Source organism: Patella vulgata, chromosome 4 (assembly GCF_932274485.2).
Source record: "Patella vulgata chromosome 4, xgPatVulg1.2, whole genome shotgun sequence".
Classification (NCBI taxonomy): Eukaryota; Metazoa; Mollusca; class Gastropoda; family Patellidae; genus Patella; species Patella vulgata.
Window position 1 is genome coordinate 48,509,978 of NC_065882.2, and position 27,603 is coordinate 48,537,580.

Genomic DNA, 27,603 nt, shown 5'->3' on the forward strand with positions numbered 1-27,603 from the left:
GGATTTGAGTGGACGACAAATAAGTTTTCAGAATGCGTTTGGGGGCTGTTCAAGGTGTACAGCGAGTTGTTGATACCAGCCAATGAAAGCACAGTTTATAAATTGCTTAGTGACGTTTGTTCTACGTTTGAATTACTTAAGATAACCGAGTTCAAACAGATTGTCGAACTGTTAATAATAACCACATTAGCTAGCGCCATCCAGTCAACATTACGATATTAAATTAAAGAAATCGTTGATTAAAAGGAAGTAATCGTTGATTAAAAGGACTAACTAAGCCAACTATTACGGTGAATACCTTTTTTACTTACTTTATATAGAATAATTCTTTTAATGTTAAGTTCATATTTTACATTCTTACAGAACTTGAAAGAATAATTATTTATTTTGACACATACCATATTTCAATAAATGCCACAAATGAATCAGAGAATTAAAACAACTTCTATAATCAAATACCCTGGAATTGGTGTGTGACATGCATTTACATTACATATAATGGTTGCGACATGTAGCTTTATATTTTATATACACTTAGCGTGCACGAAAAAGATCCCTTGGCAGTTGGAATTCGATATATGACTAGGCCCTAGCGCCGCTATCCGGGCAAATTTTCCCACGTAGCACACTGTATGACGTATGCCCGTCTTCATTAATCTACTGGTAAGTTCATAGCTGTGTTTTTCTTTATTTAGTTTGAGTCATTCTATGTGTCTATGACTACAGCTGTATGCCGTCTATGCCATGTTTTTATTTTGCAAAATTCAAATATTTTTCATATATATTTAGCCAGGTGTGCCGCTATTTTTTTCATATGTTCCAAGGTGCCCGTTAAGAAAAAAGGTTGAGAACCACTGATCTATATTCTAGTCGGATCAGTAGGACGTAAAACCCCGTCTTATTTAACCAATACCTTAAAAGCTCTGATCTTTAATAGACTTCTTAAATACAATATAAAAGACAATTATGATAAATATTGATAATTCATTTATTTGTGGGTGTAAAATCAGGCTGTAGTTGGAAACCTCACTACCATTAAATGTCGTTGACGCCGTAAATGACTTTTATTGAATTGGTTTTTGACACAAAATGAATTATTTATTTTCAATAGTTTTGATAGTCGTTGAGTCAATAGAAATAATTTTCGCTTGGGATGTGGTCATTAACGTTGACCATGATTCGACAGGGAGTCGCGGTGGCTCGCTCACCAGCTGGTCTCGGATACGCTCTCGGTGTTCGCCAAGAAAGTTCTACGGTAGTTCCACATTCTGAACACAGAGAACTATCTACTCGGTTCTCAGGACCCAGCCAGAACAGCAGGACGTTAAACCCCATTTCATTAATCTTATTTCTGTTCTCAAAGGGTGCTAATGTAGACAGCGTAACTTTCGTATGGATTTTCCCAAGGAACACCATCTAGTAGTTCGGATAGAACAAAACCCGAGGTCCCGTGCACACGTTGGCGAACACGTAACAGAATCATTGGCAGTTAGTAGTTGGAATATAAAATAATAGTTGGCCGTAGCGACGCTGTCAGGGAAAAATTTCCCTCAAAGTGCTCGTAGTAAAAACCACATAGCTGGACTCTTGGGTTCTTTACATATTAAAAACTGTTCGTCCAAAATGTTCCACATACATGTAGTTAAAAGTGTTAGTAAAAAAGTTATTTAATGCGATTCACAAATTCAGCGTTTAAAGGACAATATTAGTGTCAGTCATTATAAAATATGTGATAGAGCTCGTTAAATACATTCCAAATATAATTTTAACACAGAGATCATTGCTACGGGAGATGTCTAACAAGCACATGAAGAAACGGGAAGTGACGTCAAACATGACAAACATGAGTTGCCCTTCTATATAACAGACTGAAGTAACGAGCGGTAACAGACAAACGATCGAATTTCATTTCACTGATAATTCCGTTGAAGATGAAAAGTTGTTATATCTGACGGTGAGAGGATATCTGACAATTCAAAAAAAGAATTGGCTGTCAGTAGATAAAAGATAACAAACAAATTAGAAAAGGTCCGTGCATTACCATCTTTTTTATTAAGAACAGAATGAATAAAAACAGGGAATGCACGGGATTTTTCTACTTTTTCTCGCGTATCTTATCTAGTGACAGCCAATTCTATTTTTGAATTGTGAGATACCCTCTCACCGTCCCATATATTAACTTTTGAACTTCAACGGAATTATCAGTGAAATGAAATTCGATCGTTTGTCTGTTACCGCTCGTTACTTCAGTCTGTTATATAGAAGGACAACTCGTGTTTGTCATGTTTGGCGTCACTTCCCTTTTCTTCACGTGCTTGTTACACGTCTCCCGTAGCAATGATCCCTGTGTTAAAATTATTTTTGGAATGTATTTAACCAGTTCTATCACATATGTAATAATGACTGACACCAATATTGTCCTTTAAGAGTTATAGACATTCCATTCGAGTTTTTGTTGCGTATAACTTTCAGAGAATAGTAGAACATTAAATTTATTTCATATCATGTCACTTATTGAGGGACTATTTCTGTATCAATTGATAGCTAACGATATAATTTAAACTGATTAAGAAATCAATATTGCTAATTAAAAGCTACCTAATTAACTTGGTCATGCGTGCCAGTTATTGTGACGGTCGAGTGACTTTCACTGCGACCCTGTTTAATTAGTATTCAGTTGATGATTGATGCAGTACTGATCAGTGAATATTCGCTAGGCCGCTACAATCACTGATAGGGATGACATGTTTGAAGTATATGTAGGTAAGGAATATTTCCTATTTAGTGTAAATGGGTATGTAAAATGGGTAAAAGCGCGTCATTGAAACAATGATTGACGCCACGTGATGTGGCGTCACATGTTGAAAGCAGTCATCCTTTACAGAGTTATTAGAAGACTTTCGTAATACCTTTGTGAAACAGATTGGATTGTTTCGAGACTGGACTTATGAAGACGGGCATACGCCATACAGTGTGCTATGAGGGAAATTTTTATCGAATTATATCGAATTCCAACTGCCAAGGAATCTTTTACCTGCAGGTAAATCTGGATGAACTTTCTCGGCCAATGCAGGGATCGAACACCCGACCTCCAGTCTATTGAGCCAGCGTCTTATCCACCTAGCCACCGTGACCCCTGTTTCAAGCAAGCGTGAGGGTAACCACAGTGGAAGAGCAGAGGGCATGTATAATTTCAGCTAATCGTTTTTTTTTTTCATTTCAAACTTCATTGCCAATACTAAATTTTTATCTGACAGAAATTGAATCACAGGAGTGCAAGGAATCTCGTTCATTTAATTGTGATCTATATCATAACGTAAAACTTTATTTTTGAACTTCAATGATTTTAGTGATATTGATAATGATGACCGTTGTTCTAGATAATCTTTAGACCGAATACTTTATGTCCCTCTTTCTAATTGTTTCAAATTAGATTTCACTCATTTTTTTATATTCATTTTATTTTTATTTTCCAAACTGGTTAAAACTTACTATATGGCATTTTGTGTTCTATTATGTTATGGTATGTACCAATTGCTAGGATTTACTTACGTAACCACATACTACAAAATCTTAATCTTGTTATTGTTCGGATATTATTAGTTAACACATTTAGACATTAATCTTTTTACACTATATGGAGTCACGGTGACAGCTATTTGATAGATTTGTCCAAAGCACATGTAATTACTTCCTTTCAACACAGGTATCTAAATTTATTAGATGATTAAAAGACATTTTTATCATTAATGCGTTTGCGAGAGGTTTTGATATAGGGACTTACATGTAGTGCTGCAAGGTACCAAAATAGCTCAATTAGGTATGTCATTTTATTCTATCTATATCTCACTCAATTCTAGAATTGTGACCTGTATATATCTCACTCACTGCGGGTATAAGCCCTGTTTTTTTGGAATGCTGACTGAAAAGGCAATGATCTATAGGATTAAGATCAAGAAAAGAATTCGGTGGCACTCGAACCGTTTAGTAGTAAATAATCTCCAGTTTTTGTCCAAAAATAACGATTTTCACCAAAAATGACGAAAACAAACGCTTTCTTTACACACTGAAAAGTGTAACAGGGCACTGGAAACCAAATTAACATGGGCTCCAGTCTATTTAGAGCAAACCGTAATCGAAATAGAAATACACAAATAAATATAAACGGATTATATACTTTCATAAAATAATTCACCTTTAAAATATGTTCCCGAGTGGACGTTAAACACCATTTCTCTCTCTCTCTCTCTCTCTCTCTTAAAATCTGTTCCATTATCAAAACTATAAATACTTATTACCAATAAGTATTTCAAATTAAAATATACCGCTATACTTTGCTATCTACTATCTATCTAATAAGTGTCTAATCATGAAAACTGAGCTCACAATTTTACCGTTAAAATTTTTAAACCATGAAGTTTGGAAACCTTAAAGCGAGAATTTCAAATTTTCTAAGAAAGTCAAAACATAATTATTTCTATGTCTTTTTCTCAATAGGTTATCAAATCACTATTATACGATCATGGGCATTATTTTCCACCCTTAAAAATCTATAACACAGGAAATAACAACACAATTACCTCCCCTGTTTTGCTATTGACAACATGGGGCAGCCATTTTCCAACGTTGGAATTTGAAGTTAAAAATGATATTTTTGCCAATTTCTCCGCTGGCAATAGCGAATTATAGGATTAATAGGATTATTTTTTAACAAGGTAGGACTGTTTATGGATACCATCTATTTTAAGGCTTTATTTTAATACATTTTAAAAATATAACTTGAAAATTTGCAATTGCAACTTTAATTGCTGTAAATGCCACAAAGAGCTGTTCTTGGTAAATATTAATCTGTCTAAACTAATTTTCAACATTTCATTAATTCGGCAATATGACGGATTTTTGAACAGCAAATCGTAAAAACTAAATAGTGTATTTTATACTAGCATAGTAGTCATATACATCTGTCTATACCTGACAAACGAATGAAGTGATATTTCAAAAAGACAAAAACAAATAGTATATAGACGTAAGGTCACTATTGTAGCATACTCCTCGCAGTGTTTCGTTTGATTAGACATGATCCCACTCAACACTACCGTAATGAAGGCAAATTTCTGTTCCAAATTATGAGTGGTCAATAGTCCTTTTAACAACCAATACCTAACTGCGTAACAATATCAATAATATCATTCGGGTTTAAACAGAGCTCCAAATATGTTTACATAACATTACGTCATGAATCCGAAATTTATTACGCCCAATTAACCAGTGCATAGCAGAATATTGCAGAAAAACTAATTGCGTGACAAACGAGGCTATCAAAACGGCTACAATGTAAACAATACTGTTAGAAGACAAACAATACTGTCACCTTTTTTAATACCTTAAATTACTGTCCAAAGGTTTAGGGAAGACCACAGATTAAACGAAGAGCTGTCATGTTGCTGTACTTAGGAGAGATTTGATTGAGCGGGAAGAAAAGACACACTCCCTCTAAAACTCAAGTATCAGTGGTAAATCCAGCAATGGCCAGAGAGGTATTGCTCGGGCCATTGATTCAGGAATATGCTATTGTAGTTTCTTTCGGATAATTAGTTACTAAACGGCATTTTATTTGTGGAAAAAGACGCGAAAATGAACAGCTGATTTCAGCCGCCATCTTGGATCCTGGGGTACAAACATAAGTTCGGCCTGACGAATAATAATATGTACATCTATATAGCGCACGTACTCCATGCACTGAGGCATGTTCACTGCGCATACAGTTAAATTAATTGTCCCCCGCCTTTCGAAGAAAGCAGGGGACTATTAAAATGGGTTCGTCCGCCTGTCTGTCTGTCTGTCCGTCCGCCCGTCTGCCCGTCTGTCTTTTTGGGACACAATAACTCTCCTTCTAATTGAGCTAGAGTGTTCAAACTTGGTGTGGGTGTTTATTAGGTCAATGCCTTGATGGAGTTCGAAGATGAACATTTTCTGCTTAGGGTAAGCAGAGATAAGCAATTTGATTGGTTGATGCTTTGGGGCACGATAACTTTAGTTCTAATTAACTGAGAGTGATGCAATTTGGTGTATAGTTTTATTACATCAATACCTTTACTAAGTTCGATAATGAGCTTTTTTTTCTCAGGGTAAGCGGAGCGATAAGCAGTTTTATTGGTCGAGACTTTGGAACGCAATAACTCTCATTCCAATTGAGCTAGAATGTTCACACTTGGTGTAGGCGTTCATTAGGTGAATGTCTTGATGTAGTTCGATGATAAACATTGTCTGTTTAAGGTAAGCAGAGATAAGCAATCTGATTAGTTGATGCTTTGGGACACGATATCTTTGGTTTTAATTACGTGAGAGTGATGAAACTCCGAGTATAGATTCATTATATCATTACCTTGACTAAGTTCGATGATGAGAATTTTCTGTATAGGCTAAGGAGCGATAAGCAATTTGATTGGTCAAAACTTTGGAACATAACAACTCTGCTTTTAATTAAGGTGAAATGTTTAAACTTGATGTAGATGTTCATTAGGAGAATGTCTTGACTGATTAACATTTCGAGCTAAAGCTAAGCAGAGCTAAGAAATTTCACTGGTCGATGCTTTGGGACAAGATAACTTTGATTGTATCTGATAGAGAGTGATGAAACTTAATGCATAGTTGATAATCAGTTTGATTGATTGATACTTTTGAAAAAATAAATGGGCGATAAATTAATATGTGTCATCTATTTATTTTGGATTTCGGCGGGACACATCAGCCCCACTGTTGGCTTGTTTAATTAATCCCGAAAACAAGATGGGTTTTAAGTCTTGATTTAAAGCAAGAAAGAGTTTGAGATAATTCAATAATCTCTGGAAGATTGTTCCACAGTTTAGGCGTATTCACTGAGAACGATCATCCGTATCCAAATGATTTTAATTTCCACCTTGATCAACAAAACTGATGGAGGTGTGTTCAGCCGGAGGTTACGCGATGGTTGACAGATTTTGACAATCACGTGTGTTGCAATCACAACAACGCGCGACCTTTCTGATCGTTTGAGATTGGGCAACAAAAATGGCATCTGAAGACAAGGGGTAATGCTACCAACCACTTAAACTAGTTTAACTTCGTCCTACAAAATGCACATACATCATTTTCGTTGCAGTAAAAATGCGAAAATAACTACTACAACAAACGTTGTTTGACACAGTGCCATTGGAGGTCTATTTATAGCCTAGCGGTGACTACCCGAAAAAGTACCATACCTTATGACCTGTCTTTGAAAGGTTTAAATAAGACAAAATAGTTTTATTCAAATATATGGATTGGAAATAAACAGTGGTTGAAAATGGAAGGTTCGGGTAGATAAAAAAAAATGAGTCGGTTCGCCATTCGAAACAAACTAGGTAATTTCTGGACTAACATATGGCTCAGTTTTATTTTAATAATTCACTTGCGCAAAGAGCTCTTTAGCAGTAGGAGGACCAGGAGAAAACCCACGAGATTGGACAGACAGCCTTACTCCTTGTCACGTTCACGTACAAGCACGGAATCAAAACCACGCTACTTGACTATATAACACCTTCTGACCCAAGGCGCACTCGTTAACCCCCCCCCCTCACCACACATAATTGGGGCACGCTAAAGTGGGACACGGTGGCTCAGTCAGTAAGACGTTGGCTGGTGATTCCGCCCGAAAAAGTTCATCTGGGGTTTCCGGCGTGGTTGCAAAGGACGACGTATAGTCGTTCCGTTGAGACTAAAAATCGATGTTGTTAAACCCCATTGCATTTCTTACCATGGGAAGGGTGTGGCACTTTGTTGGTTCAGCACTTAATGATCTACTCTATTTTGCAAAATGATACACGGACAGAGGATATCGATTTAATAAAAGGGCGGCAGATAACGAAAACAGATGGCGAAATACTCTTTGTCATCCGGATAGCAAATTAGTCTGATGATCATACCCGGTGTTGGATTAGAATGTTCATATGTATTGTTCGCACAAGCGACCCAGAAATAATTCTCTGAGGAAGAAAAAGCCAAGACAAAGTAGAATAAAAGTTGCTATTTGTTACAAGTCAAACTTAAACAGTTTGTAACATTCTAATTTCAGTCAGTTTCGGCTTGGTTTCGATTCAACTGTATATGTGACAAGTAGTAGGGTCGCCTGTCCAACCCCATGGTTTTTCTCCGGGTCCTATCACTGCTAAAGTCTAAAGAACCCTACGCGCAAGGGAGAGAGAGAGAGAGAGAAATGGGGTTTAACGTCCACTCGACACAAACTAGGTCATTTCGGGACTAACATATGGTTTAATTTTATTTCAATAATTCGCTTGCGCGTAGGGGTCTTTAGCAGTGGGAGGAAACCGGAGGACCCGGAGAAAACCCACGAGGCTGGACAGGCGACCCTACTCCTTGCCACGTACAACCGGGGATTCGAAACCACGCCAGTCGACTCAATGACAGACTTTATGATACAGCGCGCGCACGCTAACCATTCAGCCATCCAACCCCCCACGCGCAAGGGAATTATTCAAATAAAAAAAATGGAATCCTATGTGTTAGTCCCGAAATGACCCACTCTCTCTCATTCCAGTTCCACATGAGCGAAATTTTGCCCGGATACCCCAATGTTTACCCGGGTACTCGGTTTTTCGTCCCATCCGAGCGACTACACAGCTGTCCTTGTCAAGCCCTCCGTCCTGCACCACTGACAAGGGGAAATAGCCGAAACAAATTATGACCATGCCTAAAAAATATATCGTTTAGAGTACACAGAGACGCGGCATTCGAAGCCGGTCGCTTAAACAAACATTCATGATTCCAGAAAAAAATGTCACTGTGTATTAAACTGACTTTAAATTTTCTAAATTTTATGCCGAATTTTAATCACTTAGTCAATTTTAAGAAATTACGATCTCATCCCTGGCTGGTACGCCCAACTGAGTAGATGTAAATGAATTATATGTTTGACAATAAAACACACGGTTGAGAAAGAAATGTAGGCTATGAGTAGCAAATGACTACGGGATGCCAATAAAGAAACGGCGGGGGTGGGGGGAGGGGCAATGCAATGGTTAGCACGTGCACGCTGTATCATAAGGTATGTCATTGAGCTCTCTCTCTCTCTAGTTTGAAATCGAAGGTACAAATAGAAATATAAAACGCAGTTGGAAATGAAATGTGGTAGGAAATGAAATATACGAATGGTATATAGATAGAACATGCGGTTGGCAATGAAATAATGAGTAGCTTACTCCTCCGGGTGGTAGGCGGGCGGGCAGATCAGGTAGAACAATTTCAATAAGACTCTGCTGTTTCGCAGGTATGAAATTAGATTAAGTTTGTATTTTATCTACTAAATTTATGATAAACAATAGTGCAAGAAAATACGTTTTCAATGCAGTATGAGTAAAGATAAAAAATTTCACAGAGTACTACTTCCATCTACACACGATGTCGGTTTCGCTGTCGACGCTTCGCTGTGAACGAAGGTGTTCATATGCACTATGAAGCTACAAATGACAATTAAAAAGGGATTCTGGGTCTGTATTTTGAATAAATGCAAAAACAATCTGCAAGAATGTTAGGTTTATTATATAAAACGAATGGCGAATAACCACTCCGATAAAATTAATTTGGAAACAATTGATTGTCAGTCTACTCAATTTTATTCACAATGAATATATCACCGATTACAGGAATGCTCGTAAATATTGCTTTTCACATCATCATCACCCCATAATTGTAAATACCCTGTATATTATATATATTTTAATAAATTATATTAGGTCCTACATCCCTGTCAATTATATGCAACTCTGTGGCTAGCATTTATAAATAAATACACTTTATTTCATAATTTTAATTGATAATATTTCATATTGATAATCCCAATGCTCGGTGGTTATTAGTCCATTTTTAAAGTTTTATGATTACCACAAAAACTATGAAAAAAGGTCACCGCTTCTCAATAATTTCCATATTTCCATATTCCAACGAAGTGACTTATCTTCATACGACTTTATTTGACGATACGTCACTTCGACGGATACTGAAATCGAAACATTGTTGATAAGAACAGTTCGGGATGTCTAAACATCGTGTATCGTCTTTATAAAAATGTATTTAAAACAAAAAATCACTTGTCAAAAGAGCATCGCAAATTGCGTGTACGTGTATTATTGGGTCTTGTGTGTTAATTATGCAGACTGTGGGGAAAATTCGGGCAAGTTTCGCGCTAAATTTAACCATTTTCACTGCATCTGTGTAGCATACAATAGAATTCAAAGCGTTGATTGGCTGAGGCATGATCTCGATCTACGAAATGCCATCAGAAAATTCCATTCTCTGTGGATTACAAAATGGAGTTGTACTTGTGATTAATATAGGCCTGTAGTTATAACTGAGAGCACAATCGTATGGATACATTGCCCTGTGAATTTCAAACCGAAGTCGGGATTTTCTGAAATTAATTGTGTTACCTAGACGCAAAATTCTGAACAGTTTTTGCACAACGGAAATAATATTCGAAGAGAAATAGAAAGACATGGAACTATCTGCCGATAATTAAACCGATGAGTGGTATGATTTGTTGTTGATGATAATTTTTGGTATTTATATACCCCGGCCATAACAGATTGCCGAGGTTAATAATTATTGACAGGAAATATTAAAGGAATGTCGTTCTTTTTGTTCTGCACCTGTGTTCCAAAGAAATAATTCCACCCAACTCTCTAACGGAAACAAAATAACGGACTACAGGCGTATTAATGTTTGTAAAAATAAATGGGGGGTTAGCACGTGCGCACTGTATCATAAAGTTTGCCATTGAGTCAACTGGCGTGGTTTCGATTCCCCAGTTGTACGTGGCAAGGAGTAGGGTCGCCTGTCCAACCTCGTGGGTTTTCTCCGGGTCCTCCGGTTTCCTCCCACTGCTAAAAGACCCCTACGCGCAAGCGAATTATGGAAATAAAATTGAACCATATGTTAGTCCCGAAATGACCTAGTTTGTGTCGAGTGGACGTTAAACCCCATTCCTCTCTCTCTCTCTCTCTCTCTCTCTCTCTCTCTCTTATATTTGTAAACGCCCAAACTCATTACTGGGTTCGAGAGCAATAGCTTATTCATACACAAAATTTGAATTGTCGTAAAAAAAAACCGAACACCGTTACGATAGACAAGCCATGTTGAGACCCCCTTATACGAAATGATCTATCCCGATAAGTGACGTAATTAGCTTCCATTTTTGTTTTTTCAATGTCCAAGTTTAATTTTGCAAGAGAGAACTTTTTTATTCCCTGGGATATGTAGTTGTACAATGGATTTATAATAACCAAAGTCAAGTAGTTTGTTCATAATCGAAGAAGTCCGTTTAAAATTTACGATGGTTCAGACAGTAGCTACTTTAATATGTTACTATAAGTGGAAACTGAAATTTGTAGATTAATGGAGTTTTCAAACATTGTATTTGAGAAATGTGGAGACATTTATGGTTCAATAAGTTTGTAAATGACCTTGATATACAATTATCCGAAAAGATTGGACGTGGTTATTTTTTTTCTTCTAAAAGTTAACAATAACAATAGTGTTGTCGTAAGAAAGCGCACGAACAAAAATATTATGAACAAATGTAACATATTTAGAAAATATATTTTGTGCATGTTTTAAAACACCAAGTATACTTTGTCATTAACTATATGTTGATACGGATGTCAAAACACGAAAACTTCATGTTTTTGTTAATTGAGATATTAAAACAAACCGTATTCTTATTACTTAGGCAAGTCAATCTATGTTCAATATATTTCCCCCTTTTCATCATTGTTGTGCAACTATAGTACGCTGATTTAATATTTCATTCAATTTTATATAATTAGTTTTGTTCATCTGAATATAATGCTGATTCCAAATATATATATATATATATATATATATTTTTAAAAGTAATTCATAAGCTGTACTCGTAAATAACAGTATTAGATGTATTTGATACAATACCCGCCTTCTAGCCGGGTTGGATGCCGAATGTATCATAAGGTCTGTCATTGAGTCAACTGACGTGGTTTTGATTTCTCGGTTGTACGTGACAAGGATCGCCTGTCCAACCTCGTGGGTTTTCTCCGCGTCCTCCGGTTTTCTCCCACTGTTAAAGACCGCTGCGCGCAAGCGAATTATTGAAATAAAATTGAACCATGTGTTAGTCCCGAAATGAACTATGTTGTGCCGAGTGGACGTTACCCCCCCCCCCCCCTCTCTCTCTCTCTCCCTCACACACAGACACACACACACACACACACACACACACACAGAATAACCTCCTTCTAATTATCTGCAATAATTATACCGTTGCTGGACGATGTATTAAAGGCCGTTCACATTTGATACAATAACCGTTCAGTTTTTATATCGAATGTGAGGAAAAACTAACAGAACGAGTTATAGTTTAGATCACTGGTTACTTCATAGCTATCATTATACAAAATGAGGACGCATCCCATCACTATAATAATTTTAAAAATAGTTATACATGTACTGAAAAATCAATTTCAAGGAACTAAAACTCTAACTCAGTATTATCCATAATAATGGAGATTAAAACACGAAATATATTTCAATATAGGTGTATTTCAATCAAAATTGATTTTGTTATCTTGCCGTAAAAAATATGGGATCCTAATATCCAATATACATGGTACCAGGGAGCGTTTTAAGTATATTAGTAGTAATCTCCCAGTTTCGGACACAATAGAGCATCATCGACCATCGACCCTTCGTAGTCATGCATATCGGGCTGTATCTATTTACATGAATACATGTCATTTTGTCGGCCTGAAGCATGCAATATAAACAAGGCTTGTTTCTTCTTCAGAACATGACGAGGAATTGGAGGCGTTGGAGCAGATATATCATCCACAGAAAAGAAAAAATACTGTTCCTTCCCATACTCATACTAGCCTTCCTGAATTTATATATCTACTACAATGGATGCCGCTCTGTCTTTTTGTTTTCTGATCCATTATCTGTTGAACGATTCCGACACGGCTACATAAATGTAATGCCCGAATATATGATCTCGAACGAAAGTTTTAACGGAGAAGGTGACCCCCCTCATCTGTTGTCGTCCGACATTACACTTACCGTTCATTACTTTTGGTGTGAAAGGAAATATTTCAGTTTTGAAAATTATTTAAGTGTTTTAAGTTCTTACCGATTCCTAAAACCAACTAGAATTATATTTCATTACCACCATTTACCAGAACTAGATTCTTATGGATATTACCAATTTTATGCAGAGATGACCAAAACCATTCCGATTCTTTCACACGAACCAATACAGAGTTGTGGAACAGGCTTCAACAAAATAGCTCTGATTTTGTACACTTTAGATCAAAGGGGTGGAATTTATGTTGGTGAGAGAACCATATTATCAAATGATTTGATCGCTTACAGAAAAAAGACAATCTCGCATTTCTTGAAAAGTGACGCAGAGGGTCTGGTATTGCTAAAGAAAGGTTCTTTGGGAATCAATTCTAAACCCTCAAGTGATGACATTAAAGACATACTATCATCCTTTATATCTGACATAAAGTGTATAAATACCGAACTCTACTCTGTGTCGAGATATGATTGCTTGTTTATAGAAAAGGAAATATTTCCAGCTGATATATTCACTACAAGTTCGGATGTTGGGCAACTGGTACGATGGATATATTTTGGTCACAAAAATTCTCGGGAACCACAAACCTATGGAGAACAATCACCCTTGATCGTGCACTATGTATGGCTAGGGGACCGAGCTCTGACCTTCTTCGATTATCTAAGTCTGTTAAGTGCCGTTTATGTTTTAAAAGCTGAACGTGTTTATATTCACGGTGATATTAAACCAAGTGGCCCACATTGGACGAAAGCAGAACAAATACCAAATGTTCACTTTATATTTCGAAAATTCCCCGCTTCTGTGTTCGGCAACAAGATAGAAGCATTTGCTTCTCATGCTAGTGACTTCTTAAGAGGTGATCTGCTGGTTCGGTATGGCGGTATCTATATGGATTGGGACGTTTTGTGGGTGAACACTATTCCGGATACACTCAGACAGTTCGGTCTTGTTGTCAGTGTCGACACGGTAACCACCGGATCGTTTCCAGATGTATTTAATATGGGTGTTTTAATTGGTCAAAAGGGGTCCAGATTTATGCAATTCTTTTTAGAGTCATACAGGCACTACTTGGATAAACATTGGTCATATAATGCCATACACATTCCTTATAAGATCTATGAATTGCATCCTGAATTGGTGCGAGTGGAACCGCATTTGCAAGTGATATGCGCAGAAGGAAAATGTCATCCAAGTTGGTTGCAAGGTTTTAAAGAAAAGAGTCATTTGGATGGTCTGGATTTTAACTGGAAAAACGAGACATTAAGTTTACATTGGACATATCCAGACCCAACCGAATTTAGTAATATGGACGCCCTATTATCATCTAAAAGTATGTTTGGTGACATTGGTAAATTCGTGCTCAGAAGTGCAGGGTATATATAGCTAAATGCATTGGATATTATGTTAATGCCAACAGTAAACAACAAAATCCTTAAATTTCAATTCCAGGACAAACTTCTGAAAAACCAAACTGTGAAACCGAAAAAAAAACCCATTGAAAGTCAGATGGAACATATATAGAATCTCCTTCCAGTCTTTTTTGATATCAAAAAATATCAACACAAGTTGATAAAGTAACAAAAAACGAGGCTCTGCCGAGGTTTTTTTTACTTTATCAACGAGTGTTGATATTTTTTGATTTAAAAAAGACGAGTAGGAGATTTTATTTATCACCCAATCCCTTCTTACATGCACAAATAGATAAATATAGTTCTTTGCTGTAGATTTCACTTTTACTGAACATTACGGCGTTGTGATACATCATTTTTTGACGGCAATTCAACCATTGCAAAGTCCTTTATATTGACCCAGTGTTTCCATCAAGGTCAATTGAATAACAATAGTCCATTTTTAATAAAAAAAAGTTACTTTTAATAAGAAATGAACTGTTCTTTGAAAATAAAAAAAAGTAGTTCTTTTTCAACAAACCAATCAAATTCATGTAAAGCGATATCTCCTTAGGAGATATCGCAGTAGATTATGACATATATCACACAAGCGATATCTACTGTAGAATGTATTATTGGGTGATCAACCAAATTACGACAATACCATTTTGTTTATATGTTAGTTCACATTTTAAAAGATCAAATAAACACCAATTAATAAAGGCCGAATCGACCCAAATAAAAAAATCACCACCTCCTTTAACTGGTCTGCAGTTTTGGACAAAACTGTTGAATCTCGGAAAAATTTCTTTGTATTTCGAGCCCATATTTCGTAAGTCTGTTGCCAGTTAAACAGTTAATAATCGTTGACAATAATACTGTTATCTGTCAGTGAACTAACCTCGGGTTTTATTTATATTTCATTGATCATGCGACTAGCTTAAATACGAAGTTTAGGCAAATATAAACAAATTTTATAGCCGTGCATTAACTAATATTTGAGAGATAAATCAAACCGATAATAATAGTAAAACCGTGTTAGATTCAAAGCCATGCACAAACTTTTATCATTCAAATTAAATATTTAAAAAATACCACTTGGGGTGTTTCTATTGATCAATAAATTACGTATTGTGTACAAACTTAATTTAGGAATAGGTAATAAACCCTCGCAAATTTCATTTTGGTGTATAAATTTACACATTTCCTGCGACGGCCAATAGGTTTTAGTACTTATTTTCTCTGGATTTTTCTTACCGTGACATAACTATAATTGTTAGATATTATTACAATAATAGTAAATACCACTTGATACTATATGTTGTTTACTTAAAACAAAACGGGAGACGTGACACTTTAACTTTTTGCATCGATTTTTCAAAATTCAGCGGATAAGCTAATAGCGGGTTATAATGTTTATACGTCCGGTTCAATATGAAAACTGATCTTACAAGTTATCTTTTAATATTTTATTACACTTGTACATTTCTCAGTGTTTCAATTAAGTTACACATTTTGGGGTGTTTGGATGTTTTTTTTATTATTATTACGATTAGATTGTGTTGATGGGGCGGTACAATAAGAATATGAACATATTATCTGTTTGACCCAACTTAAAGCGGCATTAAGCAAGATTAAATATAGAGCTGACGGGCCTCGCTATTATAGATAATTTTGAAAATGATTGGCATATATGACTATTTATCTTGTAAATCTTTGTTTTGAATTATTAAAATTTTCCCAGGCAGCATTAGTCCATGACTCCCAAGGTTATACTGGAAATGTAAAATTAGAGAGAAGACATTCGATGTGAAAGAAAGATCAAGGTCATTAGAAGGAGAATTTCTTTAAGGTGGTTTCCTTTGTCAACATAAACCAGGGTGTTTATCTCACATGTGAAGCGTTAAAACAAATATGTCCATTGCGGGTCTCTTTTCTTCAAAATTTATATAAATTATTATTTAGATATTTATTCACATGGCCAGCATATAGTCAACTTGTACACCATTGAATGGCCACGATATTGAGTAGATTAGACCCTGCCAACCATACCTTCGTCAAACGTAAAATGGACGCCACTCACGGAGACTGTCGATTAAAGCACGGGATAATTAGACTTCATTTTTTTTTTATCGTGGTTTATTATCGAGACTTTTTATGCTATTGCTAGTCAAAACTTCAAATATTCAAAAATTCGCTCAGAATTTGACTGGAATATATTCATCTATCGCCGCATCTAAACATTTAATAAGAAATCTTATACTTCACAAAGAGGAAGTCTTTCACATAGTTATTATCAGTCGTTAAGAGCTACACCTTATATCTTAATGTTGTATATTAATAAAGAAAATATAAAACCTTGACATGATCGGTAAATATTGACAAAGTTAACTGATAACAATATCCTCTACAGTCGTTGAAACGGGGCACGAGAAGATAATAGTACCTAATATGTCAACTATACAGAGAAAATAAACTATGAACAAATACCATGTTTCATTATGTGATAATGGAGAATAATTATCACATTTATTTACAGCACTGGTCTAATAAAGTTATAATTAGGTCATACAACTCATTCGTAAATACCAGTTGCAGAAAAGTGGTTATATTAGAAATAAATAAAATTGACTGTAATATTTATATACGTAAGGGAAATTTTAACTACAAAGAATCGGATAGTTCTGTCCTCCGTTGACTTCAGTGTTAAATGTCTTGGCTTTTGTTAACTGTGAAAATTGAACCAAGGTACGACAGGTTCGATATGAAGTAAACAGGTTCGTTATCTTTTAAGTATATTTACTTTAGCTGTTCAATATTTGCTGCTCAAAGGTTATGGGTGGTTCAGGATAGTCATATTTTATTATAGATATCTAGATCACGGCTGATGTAAAGTAAACATTGCAGTTTCGAAATACATGTTTATAGCCATGTTATAACATGTTGGGAAATTGAGATACAAGTTGAATCGATTCGGGGACGGCGAAGGTGGCTAAAATAGCTAAATGTGAATTTGTTAGGTATTCTTACGTAATCTAAACCTTCAGTTAACCCGAAATGGGGCATTTTTATTAATTTATTTTTTCTTCTGTTGTTAAATAGCCTGCATACCATGTATAGCTATTTGTTAACAAAAACCACGTGTTTAAAAAATGATCAGGGTAATAACTCCCAAAAATAATTATCAGCTTCTTCACCCAATGAACATAAGCACTGCATATAAATATCAGGTCAATCGGATGATAACTTTGACCTCGCGGGGTTCCACAAGGTTTTTTTTCAAATTGATCAAGGTTAATAAAGCCGACGGCAATTATCGGAAATTGTTGAAAATTAAAGGGGTTCTTTGTCTCGTGAACTCAAACACTGATCATAAATTTAAATCTAGAGCGCGCACAAGTAAGATCATAACCTGGCGGTTATTATTCGAAAACGTTGAAAATGAATAGGCGTCTTCTTCACATAGACATAAACACTGTGCATAAATTGATAGGATGATAACTTTAGCCTCTAGAGCGCCCACAAGCAATTCTTGACGCCGGGCGACGGACAGACAGGGATTATGAGAATACATGACCACATTTTAGTGTGGGCAGGGGGATTTAATATCCACCCTGTCCAATGTTGGCTCGGTGTGTCTGGAGCCACTCTACTTTGTTCAACATTTTTCGGGAATCGATTATTATTTGTGAATGCAGCTGCAAGTGTGATTGTATGGTTGGAATTAAGTTCGGCATAGGGTGGGATTTCAGTTGCAAACAGATTGGAAACTTTGAAGTTGCTTAATTCACGGTCTAGAATAGCAGAAACACGCATAAATTGTGGCGGTTAAAGTTTCAAATTTGAAATGTCACTACCAACATTTACAACTTTGTCTTTTTCACAAGCTTCTAACTCACTGGGAAAATATTCTCTTAGTACAAATTTGAATACGTCACTTTCAGCAGTTTCGATTTCAGTTGATTCTAAAATGCCGATAAGTTTTTCTTTTGAGTATTTCACGTTTCTTGCTTAACAAATACAAAATGTTATTCAATCTAAGCCACCAAGCGACACCTCTCTTTAAGCGATTATAGTTTGAATAATGTTCGAATAACTGTCTGACACATTTTTTTTTATTGTTCCGATAATTTTACAGCATAAACAGTTCTTTCCAAATCGGAACGGTTTTCTAATTCTATACAGTTTTCCGGCCAATTACTTTTAGTCTTCCAGAGAACAGTTGATCCCTTTAGCCACTTTGTGGAGGTTAGTTCTGCAGTGGTTAGATCTCTTGAGCAAGAATCGATGAGCCATCACGAATTATTGCGATAATATTAGCCACATAGACTTGGTAACGAGCTTTCTTATTATCTTAATAAGTTGACTATCTGTCCAATAGTGACTATCATTCACAGGCAAAGTCATTCCTACACAAATGGGGAACAAATACGATAGAGATCGTAAACAGAGCTCATTGCAGATACGATGTTTCGACGTGTAGTAGTTGACTCCATTTCTGATATACATAATTTTAATTTGTTTGTTTCAGTGCACCATTGCACGCCTAAAGCTCTCTTCACTGGTAAACTACCCTTAGTAAGATCTAAGTTTTTAACTTCATTCACTTTAGAGATATGTGGGATGGTGTTAAGGAATTCTCTGCTGTTAGAAACCCACTTGGTTAAATTAAAACCACTTCTTTTCAAAAGATCACATACTTCACGAACCAAATCAATGGCTTCACCTTCACTATTCACTGATTTGAGGAAGTCATACACGTAAAAGTCATTATTTATGGCTTCAATGACCTCAGGTCTGTAATTATGAACGTTGCCACTTTAGTCCATGTGGCAGACCTGGGGATTTGGAGCATCATTACCAATTTGATGAATAAATTCAACCATGATTATCAGTTACCCTGGTGGCTGAAGTGTTGAAATTTGGTTGATGGACTTCCGGGTCACTTTGCTAAATTCCATTTCGGCGGTCATCTTTAAAAATGGCCGCCGTTATTTCATTGAAATTAAGCGCATCGGAGAAACATTGGTAACTCCTGAACAGGTTGACCTATGGATATGGCATGTTCATAAGAAAATGTTACATTTGGTGCTATATGATACTTGTTGTTGAATGAATCATATATTTTCCAAATCAACAGATTATTCTGGAAAAAGCAACCTTTTGACATTTGATTTATTTTATAAGTTTACTACCAAATCATGTTTAGAGTAATTTTAGCCAAATTATGTGTATGGTCTTCTTAAGTTATTCATTTAGCATAAATAAATACGCCCAGTGGTCCTCCCTGTACAGCTGCAGTGGCCTCAAACTCAACAAAAGTCTTAAGTAGACTGTCAAATTTAAAATGTTGAACGTCGGCGAGGCAGGGCACCAACTTAGTGAACGTTTAGCTAATGTGTCACAATCAAAACGATATTTGGGGACAGGTTTTTTCTGTGTCAAAATTTGTCCCTGAAGACAATTTTGAGATTATGTCACTTCTGTGACGTCATTTTCGGTCGGGGTCCTGTCCGATTTCCAAAATGGACGCCAACATTTAACGAAAAACGAAATTCTAGTTAGGATGGGTGGGTATCACGCAAGGTAAGACTTGTGATATATCATATAATATAGGGTTTTCGTAGCCACTGAATTTAAAATTGTTCTCTAAAAATAAATTATTTATTAGGATTTTCGATGAAACGGAAAGGTTTGTTCCGCACAGGTATTAGCTTAGAAGGGACAAATACAATTTGTAGAACAAGATATTTGATGTTAGTGAACCCATTTTTTCCAGGACACCTGTTTCACACAAAATCTTATTTTCTATCCAGACGGACCTTCAGTATAATAATCTATCTACATACAAAGTTTATGAAAATACACATTCCAGCAGCATTAAATATGGTCTACCACCTGTAGGATACTCCCTTCAACCTAAAAAATAAATTGTTTATTGGAATTTTCGATTAAACGTAAACTTTCTTGTAGCTGTAAAATACTCGACTAATATACCAGTTGTTAATTTGTAACATGTTTAACATCATATCTTTCTACGCGAATTAACAATAAATTGTTCATTCGATAAAACGGAAACATTTTTTATACTTGCAAAATAAATACCAATTGTTTATATGGTAAGTTGTGTAATACGGAAATTTGCAACACATTTAAGCACCATATCTTTCTACATGACCTAACAATAAATTGTTTATTGGATAAAAAGGAAACATTTTTTTTATATAATATACGAATTATCATTTTATATGGCGTATTTTTACTGATAATTAAAGTATTCAAGTAATGTGGGATTTGAAACCCGTTTTAACATCATACCTTTCGCCTCCCTTTTCAAGGATAGACACTCAAAAGGAGTATAGTAGTTTCGGGGGTCCCTAAAGTAGCCAAAGTTCTTGCCTTGTCATGAATTTACGTCGTTTTTAATGAATTGCTAAGATATATGCATAAGCTAAAAACACCAGGATATACTCTAGGAAGTACCATTTACAGCATGTTCCTGAAGCAACGACCGCGAGTTTTAAAACATCTAGCCGTTGCTTCAATACTCAACAATTCACGAATTTTTGCGCTCGTTGTGTTTGCACGCGACTAATTAGCATTGTCCAATCAGAGGTCGTGGCACATAACACACTGTAAACAAATATGGCGGCCTCCATAGAAAAAGAAATAGACAAGTTTACAGCCTTTGTTGATCAACCTTGATTTCCAGCAACTTTGACATTGATCGAACCTTGAACTTTGCAACTCGATTGTAACATGTAGACATTTTAGCTAGAAGCGCGAGACTTGATAATCGTAACCATATTTTTAACGAAGGAATCTGATAGGATCACAAGTTGGGCTTATACCCAATCGAAATTAGTGCTAAAATATGCGGGGTATTACGTGAAGGGCTTGATAAGATGTACGTAGTTAAGGCGAGATCAAGTCTTCTATTGAAAATGCATTTACAGTCAGTTTGTTGATGTGTCATTTTTAGCATTATCATTAACATCGTTTTCAGCATTAATTTTTGAGTTTTTATTCAAGTTCAGTGACTCTGAAAACTTTATAAAAGAGATATTATAAGCTATATATAACAGTCATTCATGTTATGGAAATTCTGGCCGCCATTTTGAATTATCGCCATGTTGGATTTTTCAAACGTTTTGTTTAGTTCAAACATACATTATGCAAGAGCTAAATCTGCCTATTGCAGGTCTTTCTTTAGGCCTGAAATGTTTTCTAAATTATTAATTAGAAATTAATTAACTGATCCAGGCCATAATCAACTCTCGATGGCATCGGATTTCTCCGATATTAAATAGATTAGAACGGTTCAGCCATATTTTGATTTAATCTAAAAATGGAGGAGCGAGACTTAGCTTCGAACAACCAGTACAGTGGTTGAAATTATTGCACGCGTCTTGTCAAACCTTCAAAGGCTAATATCTTCGCTCGCAATAGAGTAGTTTGAATAAATTGTCAAATTATTCATTTTACATTATCTATTTTCGAACTATTGTAGCAAGAATGGCTAGCCCTTTATCTAAATCTTACGTAATGTGTCTTTAATTGTAAGCTCAGCAACACTGAGCACCCTTTCAATTGGATACTAGTACATGTCATATCAAACAATGAAATGAATATTATCTGACAAATTGGCCATATTAGGAAATTTGGTCGCCATTTAGATTTTCCGCCATCTTGGATTTTGGGACACTCATATTAGAGATTATTTTTTATTATCAATGTGTCTGATACCTATTTAATCACTTTAGTTGACCAAATAGATAATGTTGCTTTTTTCAGATTAATCTTTTATTTTAAAACTGATAGTATTGATTAAACAACATATGTCATATACCAGCAGATGCAGAATTATATTATGAACATTTTGAGCTATATTACATATCCATATGTGAAATTGTTGAAGAGTTATGAAGGCTTCCCCGACTCGCATTATTTATAATAAGAAAAAAAACGGCGGCCATTTTTAAACATTTGGCAAAGTGACCCGGAAGTCCATCAACCAATTTTGGACACTTTAGACCTAAGGCTAACTGAAAATTATAGTTAAACCAATTCATCAAATTGGTAATGAATATCTGCCTGTCACGTGGACTACTAGCAGCTTTTCGTAGTGTATAGTTCGCATAAGTTGGGGAATAAATGACCACACATGCGGTATTTAGGCGGATCAAACGACGGTTAAATGATGTCGTACGTAGAACAAATTGCAACAAAAGGTTTTTTGTTTTCTATTGACTCATTATAATTTCCTAAGTAAGGAAAAGAAAGTTTACCAAAATCGGAGTCCAAATAAGGACAGGGGGCGTGGCCAAATCCAAGATGGCGGCTGTCGATCAAAAGTGCAAATATCTCTAAAACTATTGGATTTAGATACCATAAATGTATTGCGGACAGATAGGAAGTCTCTACGACGTCATGACGTTACTGTGACGTCACAACGGCATATCAGACGTCGCATTTCTTCCAAAATTAGTCCATTTATGCATGTTAGCACTAGAAACGAATTCTGATTCAGAGAAGAGGATTTGCCCATTATGGGTTGATAAACAAGAACAATGTGTTACAATAACGTAGAAGGAAGCTAAAAGTATATAAATATGGCTGCATTGTCGAAAGGTGATACTATTACAGTAGCCGTAGGAACACAGATTCATTTTAATTGTTGAGAAAAATAGCCTACGTCAATAAAAAGAAATGAAATGAAATGGTGTGATACATACGTCCTACTGTTCTGCTCCAACTGGGCTCCATCAGTATGCTATGAGGGGAATTTTGCCCTGCAGTGGCGCAAAAGCACTCTTATATCGAATTCCAACTGCAAAGGGTTCTTTTACTGGAGAGTGCATTAAAGGTTGAATGGGCGGGGCTGACCAATTTTCATATTTAAGCCACTCAGAAGTAGGTTAATCCCCAAAATCATCATAAGGATTCATATTTTGATACAGGTGTACTCGAGATATGTTACAAAAAAATAAAAAACAATTTTGGCTGTAATGCGAAAAGCGCCCCCCCCCCCCCCCCTGGTAGTGTTCCTAAAAGCTACACTTAAAAAGTTACGTTTTGGGGGTCCCGTTCATGTGGACTGACAGGAAGTGAATACCACAGAGTTCAAAAAGATGAAAACTGGTCTAACCGATTTTTTACGTTTTAGCTGAAAGTCTGTTGGGATGTATTTTTCCGGATGAGCATGGCTAATGGTACTACTCCGGTAGTCAAACACCAGGTTAAGCCGTGCGATGGAAATAAAGCAGGGCCCGTAAGAGAGGGGGGGGGCAACTGGGACACTTGTCCAGGGGCCCGGACTCTAGAGGGTCCCGGATATATGCCGCGTAATGGTAATGTTTTAAAAAAACATTTGTTGGTATAAAGTAATTAAACAATACACTGTTACTTGGTCGTAAAGCAGAAGAAAACGGGTAACTTTGCTGAATGTGGGTATCTAGTTCCATTGGTAAGATTAGAATCGGATTCTGTCAGTTCACCTTTTTTGGAAAAATTGCTAAATTCAAAACTATAAGTCACCTGCACAGGCCTTAGTGCCGTGGAGCCCTGACCCGTTCCGTTTGATGCTCTCGTCAACATCAGGGTATCTAATCCAGCATCTGACTATGGTTCTGTAGGAAAGTTTGAGTAGGGAGAATTTTTTTTGAAGAAATGTTTAGTGGGTGCCGAAGTAAATATTTTGAATTTGGGTGGACACTCACCACGTGGTAGGTTATTCCACAATGACGTCATCAAATATGGCCGCCGATATTATATCAATTTTATCTTAGCCGCTCTAGTTTTCCGTCAATTTCTATGAAATAAAGGCCAGAATGAAGCTGTTTATTTGGAATGATTTGAAGAACATATTTTTGGTAATTTTTTTTTTATTAATTTTCAAGAAAACACATACCACATTTTTAAGGGAAAACGTGGAAAAAGTTTTTAAAAATATAAGAAAAATAGCACATTTACAATGCTACAAGAATAAGAATACTTTAATAACACTCAAACAAGAAGTTCTGTCTTTTTATATATAAAGAACTATCTGTGCATACTAATTAATGATGTCAAGCATAGTTACCGCAAGATGTAATGTCACAATACGTAGTTACCACAAGATGTAGTATCTTCTGGCTGAGAAGACATACACCGAGCGGAATCTCTCACACGAATTCAAAATGAAATTAGCAAACATATACCTAGCGTGAATAAAACCTATATATATATTTATATGTATCACGATAATAATTGTTACCTTTATAATAGAAGCATTTTAAGACAACAGCGACGCGCAATGCATCTTGGGAATTGTCTGTAATAAACACTCACTGACAGTTCACTCAACGACGTTACGATATCTTTATCGATGAACTAAATCTCTTTAATTTCGTAGTTTTATACTATTTTCGGTAACAAAACTACCGAGAATTATCACATACAAGCATTCGTTAGTTGTGTGTGTTTTTCGGAAATTTATAAAACATGATTCATATTTTTTAAAAAAAGCATAGATAAAGCGTGGTACAGCCCGGAATGAAGTGAGAGACGGCACTTGTGACGGTTTATGAATTGGCCTATAAGGCCGTAAATTATTGTCGATTTTAAAAAGTTTTTATTAACTTTAAAACTTATCCACCCAATACTTGTTGTTTCGATTCCTAGATTTGAAATGTAATTTCCATACACCTTAAAATGGACCATTTGAAAATGTCAAAGTGGCACGCCCTTTTTTGGATAAGGCCTATTTTACTCAACATCAATATGATTTACCTTTGTCTTCTAGAGCTAATTACTGTGTGATTTTCTTATTTATGTTATGTTAATAAAGTAAACTTTCATTAAAATATAAAAAAATAATTTAAGAATATTAAAATCGAATTTCAAATAGGCATATAACGTTTTCCAAAAAACAAATTTGAGCCGTTGGTTGTGTGCTTTTATGATTTTTGTTCTATTAATTAATGTTAGGCTTTCATTTTTAAAAAAAAAATAAAATAATTAACGATATGAAAATTCTATTTGAAATAGGCCTATAAAATTTTTCAATGAGTTGATTGGTTTCTCTTTTTACAAACCAGTATAAACCAAACAACTTTAGAATGAATACTTTGCATATTGCTCTGGGTGTCATGTAATGTTTTGACGGACTTTATAGGCCCCATATTAATACTATGAAATTATCCATTTTACACAACTGCACAAGAATATATTAAATTATTATAAATCTGAAGTTTGCTCTAGATATCCATGACATTAGGTCTGATCTGTGTTCAGAGTTACTTTTATTTTTGTGATTTTTTTTGTCAACTGATTATTTAGAAATAGAAAAGTTAGTTTAAACTCTGTACTTATGGAATTATCTGCCATGAAAACTGAAGTTAACCATACAGCATACTATTACTAGATAATGACAGAGTAAATTAAAATTATTTTGAATTACTGAATGGTTTAAAATTAGTGACAGTGCTTCAGTAAATATTTTATTGGTCGGATTAAGGCCTACCAGTAAAAGGGGAAATGTGATTTTGAATAGCATAACAGTATTAGGCTTACTGTATTAAAAGCTTATTGCAACTGAAAATTGAGCAAAATAATATTTTTGTTATGAAATTTGGAAAGGTATATAACATACCATATACTTAACACTTAAATTATAGACCTACATAGAATCACATTTTTCGATAAACAAAATATAGAATGTAAAAAGAACATGTGCAACTACAGACTTAATGGGTAAAGCTTACGATTTAAAATTTGATCCTTTAAAAATCACAACTACATGTAATTCTGAAATTACGAAAATACTAGATAGCATGCGATAATAGAGTTGGTTTACATCGAAGCGCAATTACTTCTTGTCCCGCGAAAGCGCAACAACTAAAAAAAGATCTACAATTTAAATTACCGGATATTAATACGTTTATTAGACCTATGACTATGACATGTCATGGATTCAAGTGGCGTGGTTTCGATTGCCCGCTTGTACGCGACAGGTATAGAGTTAGTTCCCTGTCCAACCTCGTGGTTTTTCTCCGGGTCCTCCAGTCTCCTCTCACTCAGTCACTGCTAAAAAAAAGACCCATCAATTGAATTATTGAAATAAAACTGAACCGTGTTAGTCCCGAAATTACCTTGATTTGATTTAGCTTAGACAAGTTAGAGCGAGAGGTCATATTATCATAAGTTAGATAGCCTAAAGACGTATACCTATATAGATCTACTTCTATGCCTACAGTACTCAGTACTCTACATTGGAATATATCATAATATGCAATATAATGCCAATTAATCAATCAAATATGAAAACACCTTTCACCAAATATGTACTCTTACAAAATAAATTTTTTGATGATATATACTGCTGTTGTTATTATCTATAGTATTATATTATTTTCTTCTGTTCAACTGCGAAGCGTCTTCTTTAGCCGACATGTTTAGTGACATTACAGACAAAACCCAAGATGCAGTGCGCGACCTACTTTGTATTCAAATGAAGCAGTCGCCACTCTGTGTATTTTTACTCTGTGCCGTAAACATACTAAATATTGCAAACTGGGCCCGCAGTAAAGGGTACGTTCACTTTGCATCAAACAGTATTCAAACCAGCTTTGATGGCAAAATGTTTTATTATTTCTCAGAATCAAGGGATGAATAAACTACTAGACTGCAAAATTTCATAAGCCGCCTATGTTGTATTGTATTCAAGACGCCTATTTCACACAAAATATTATTTCATATCCATGTGGACCTTCCATATTAACATCTATCTGCATAATAAGTTTATAAAAATATGCATTTAAACAACATTTAGATATTATCTACCATCTGTAGCACTTTCCCCTCGAACTAACAATAAATTGTTTATTGGAATTTTCTATTAAGCGGAAAGGTGCTTGTCGCTGTAAAATACTCGATCAATATACCAAGTGTTAATTTATACAATAATTTAAAGCATACACTATTTAACACCATATCTTTCTGTATGAAATGACAATATATTGCTTTTTGAATGAAACGGAAACATACTTTTCTTTTGTTATTGTAGCTGTAAAATAATATACGAATTATTATTTTATA

General features: G+C 35.4%; 2 protein-coding genes across 2 annotated transcripts in view; both read left to right on the top strand.

Moving 5' to 3' along the window:
• LOC126819050 (uncharacterized) overlaps positions 1-27,603 on the top strand; it is a 66,266-nt gene that overhangs the window by 22,541 nt on the left and 16,122 nt on the right. The gene's annotated exons all lie outside the window — the stretch shown is intronic.
• LOC126819049 (uncharacterized) lies at positions 3-16,995 on the top strand. Its single transcript, XM_050546864.2, has 2 exons — positions 3-290; positions 12,851-16,995. The coding sequence occupies exon 2, from the start codon at positions 12,854-12,856 to the stop codon at positions 14,519-14,521; it is 1,668 nt and encodes a 555-aa protein (XP_050402821.1). The 5' UTR covers positions 3-290; positions 12,851-12,853; the 3' UTR covers positions 14,522-16,995.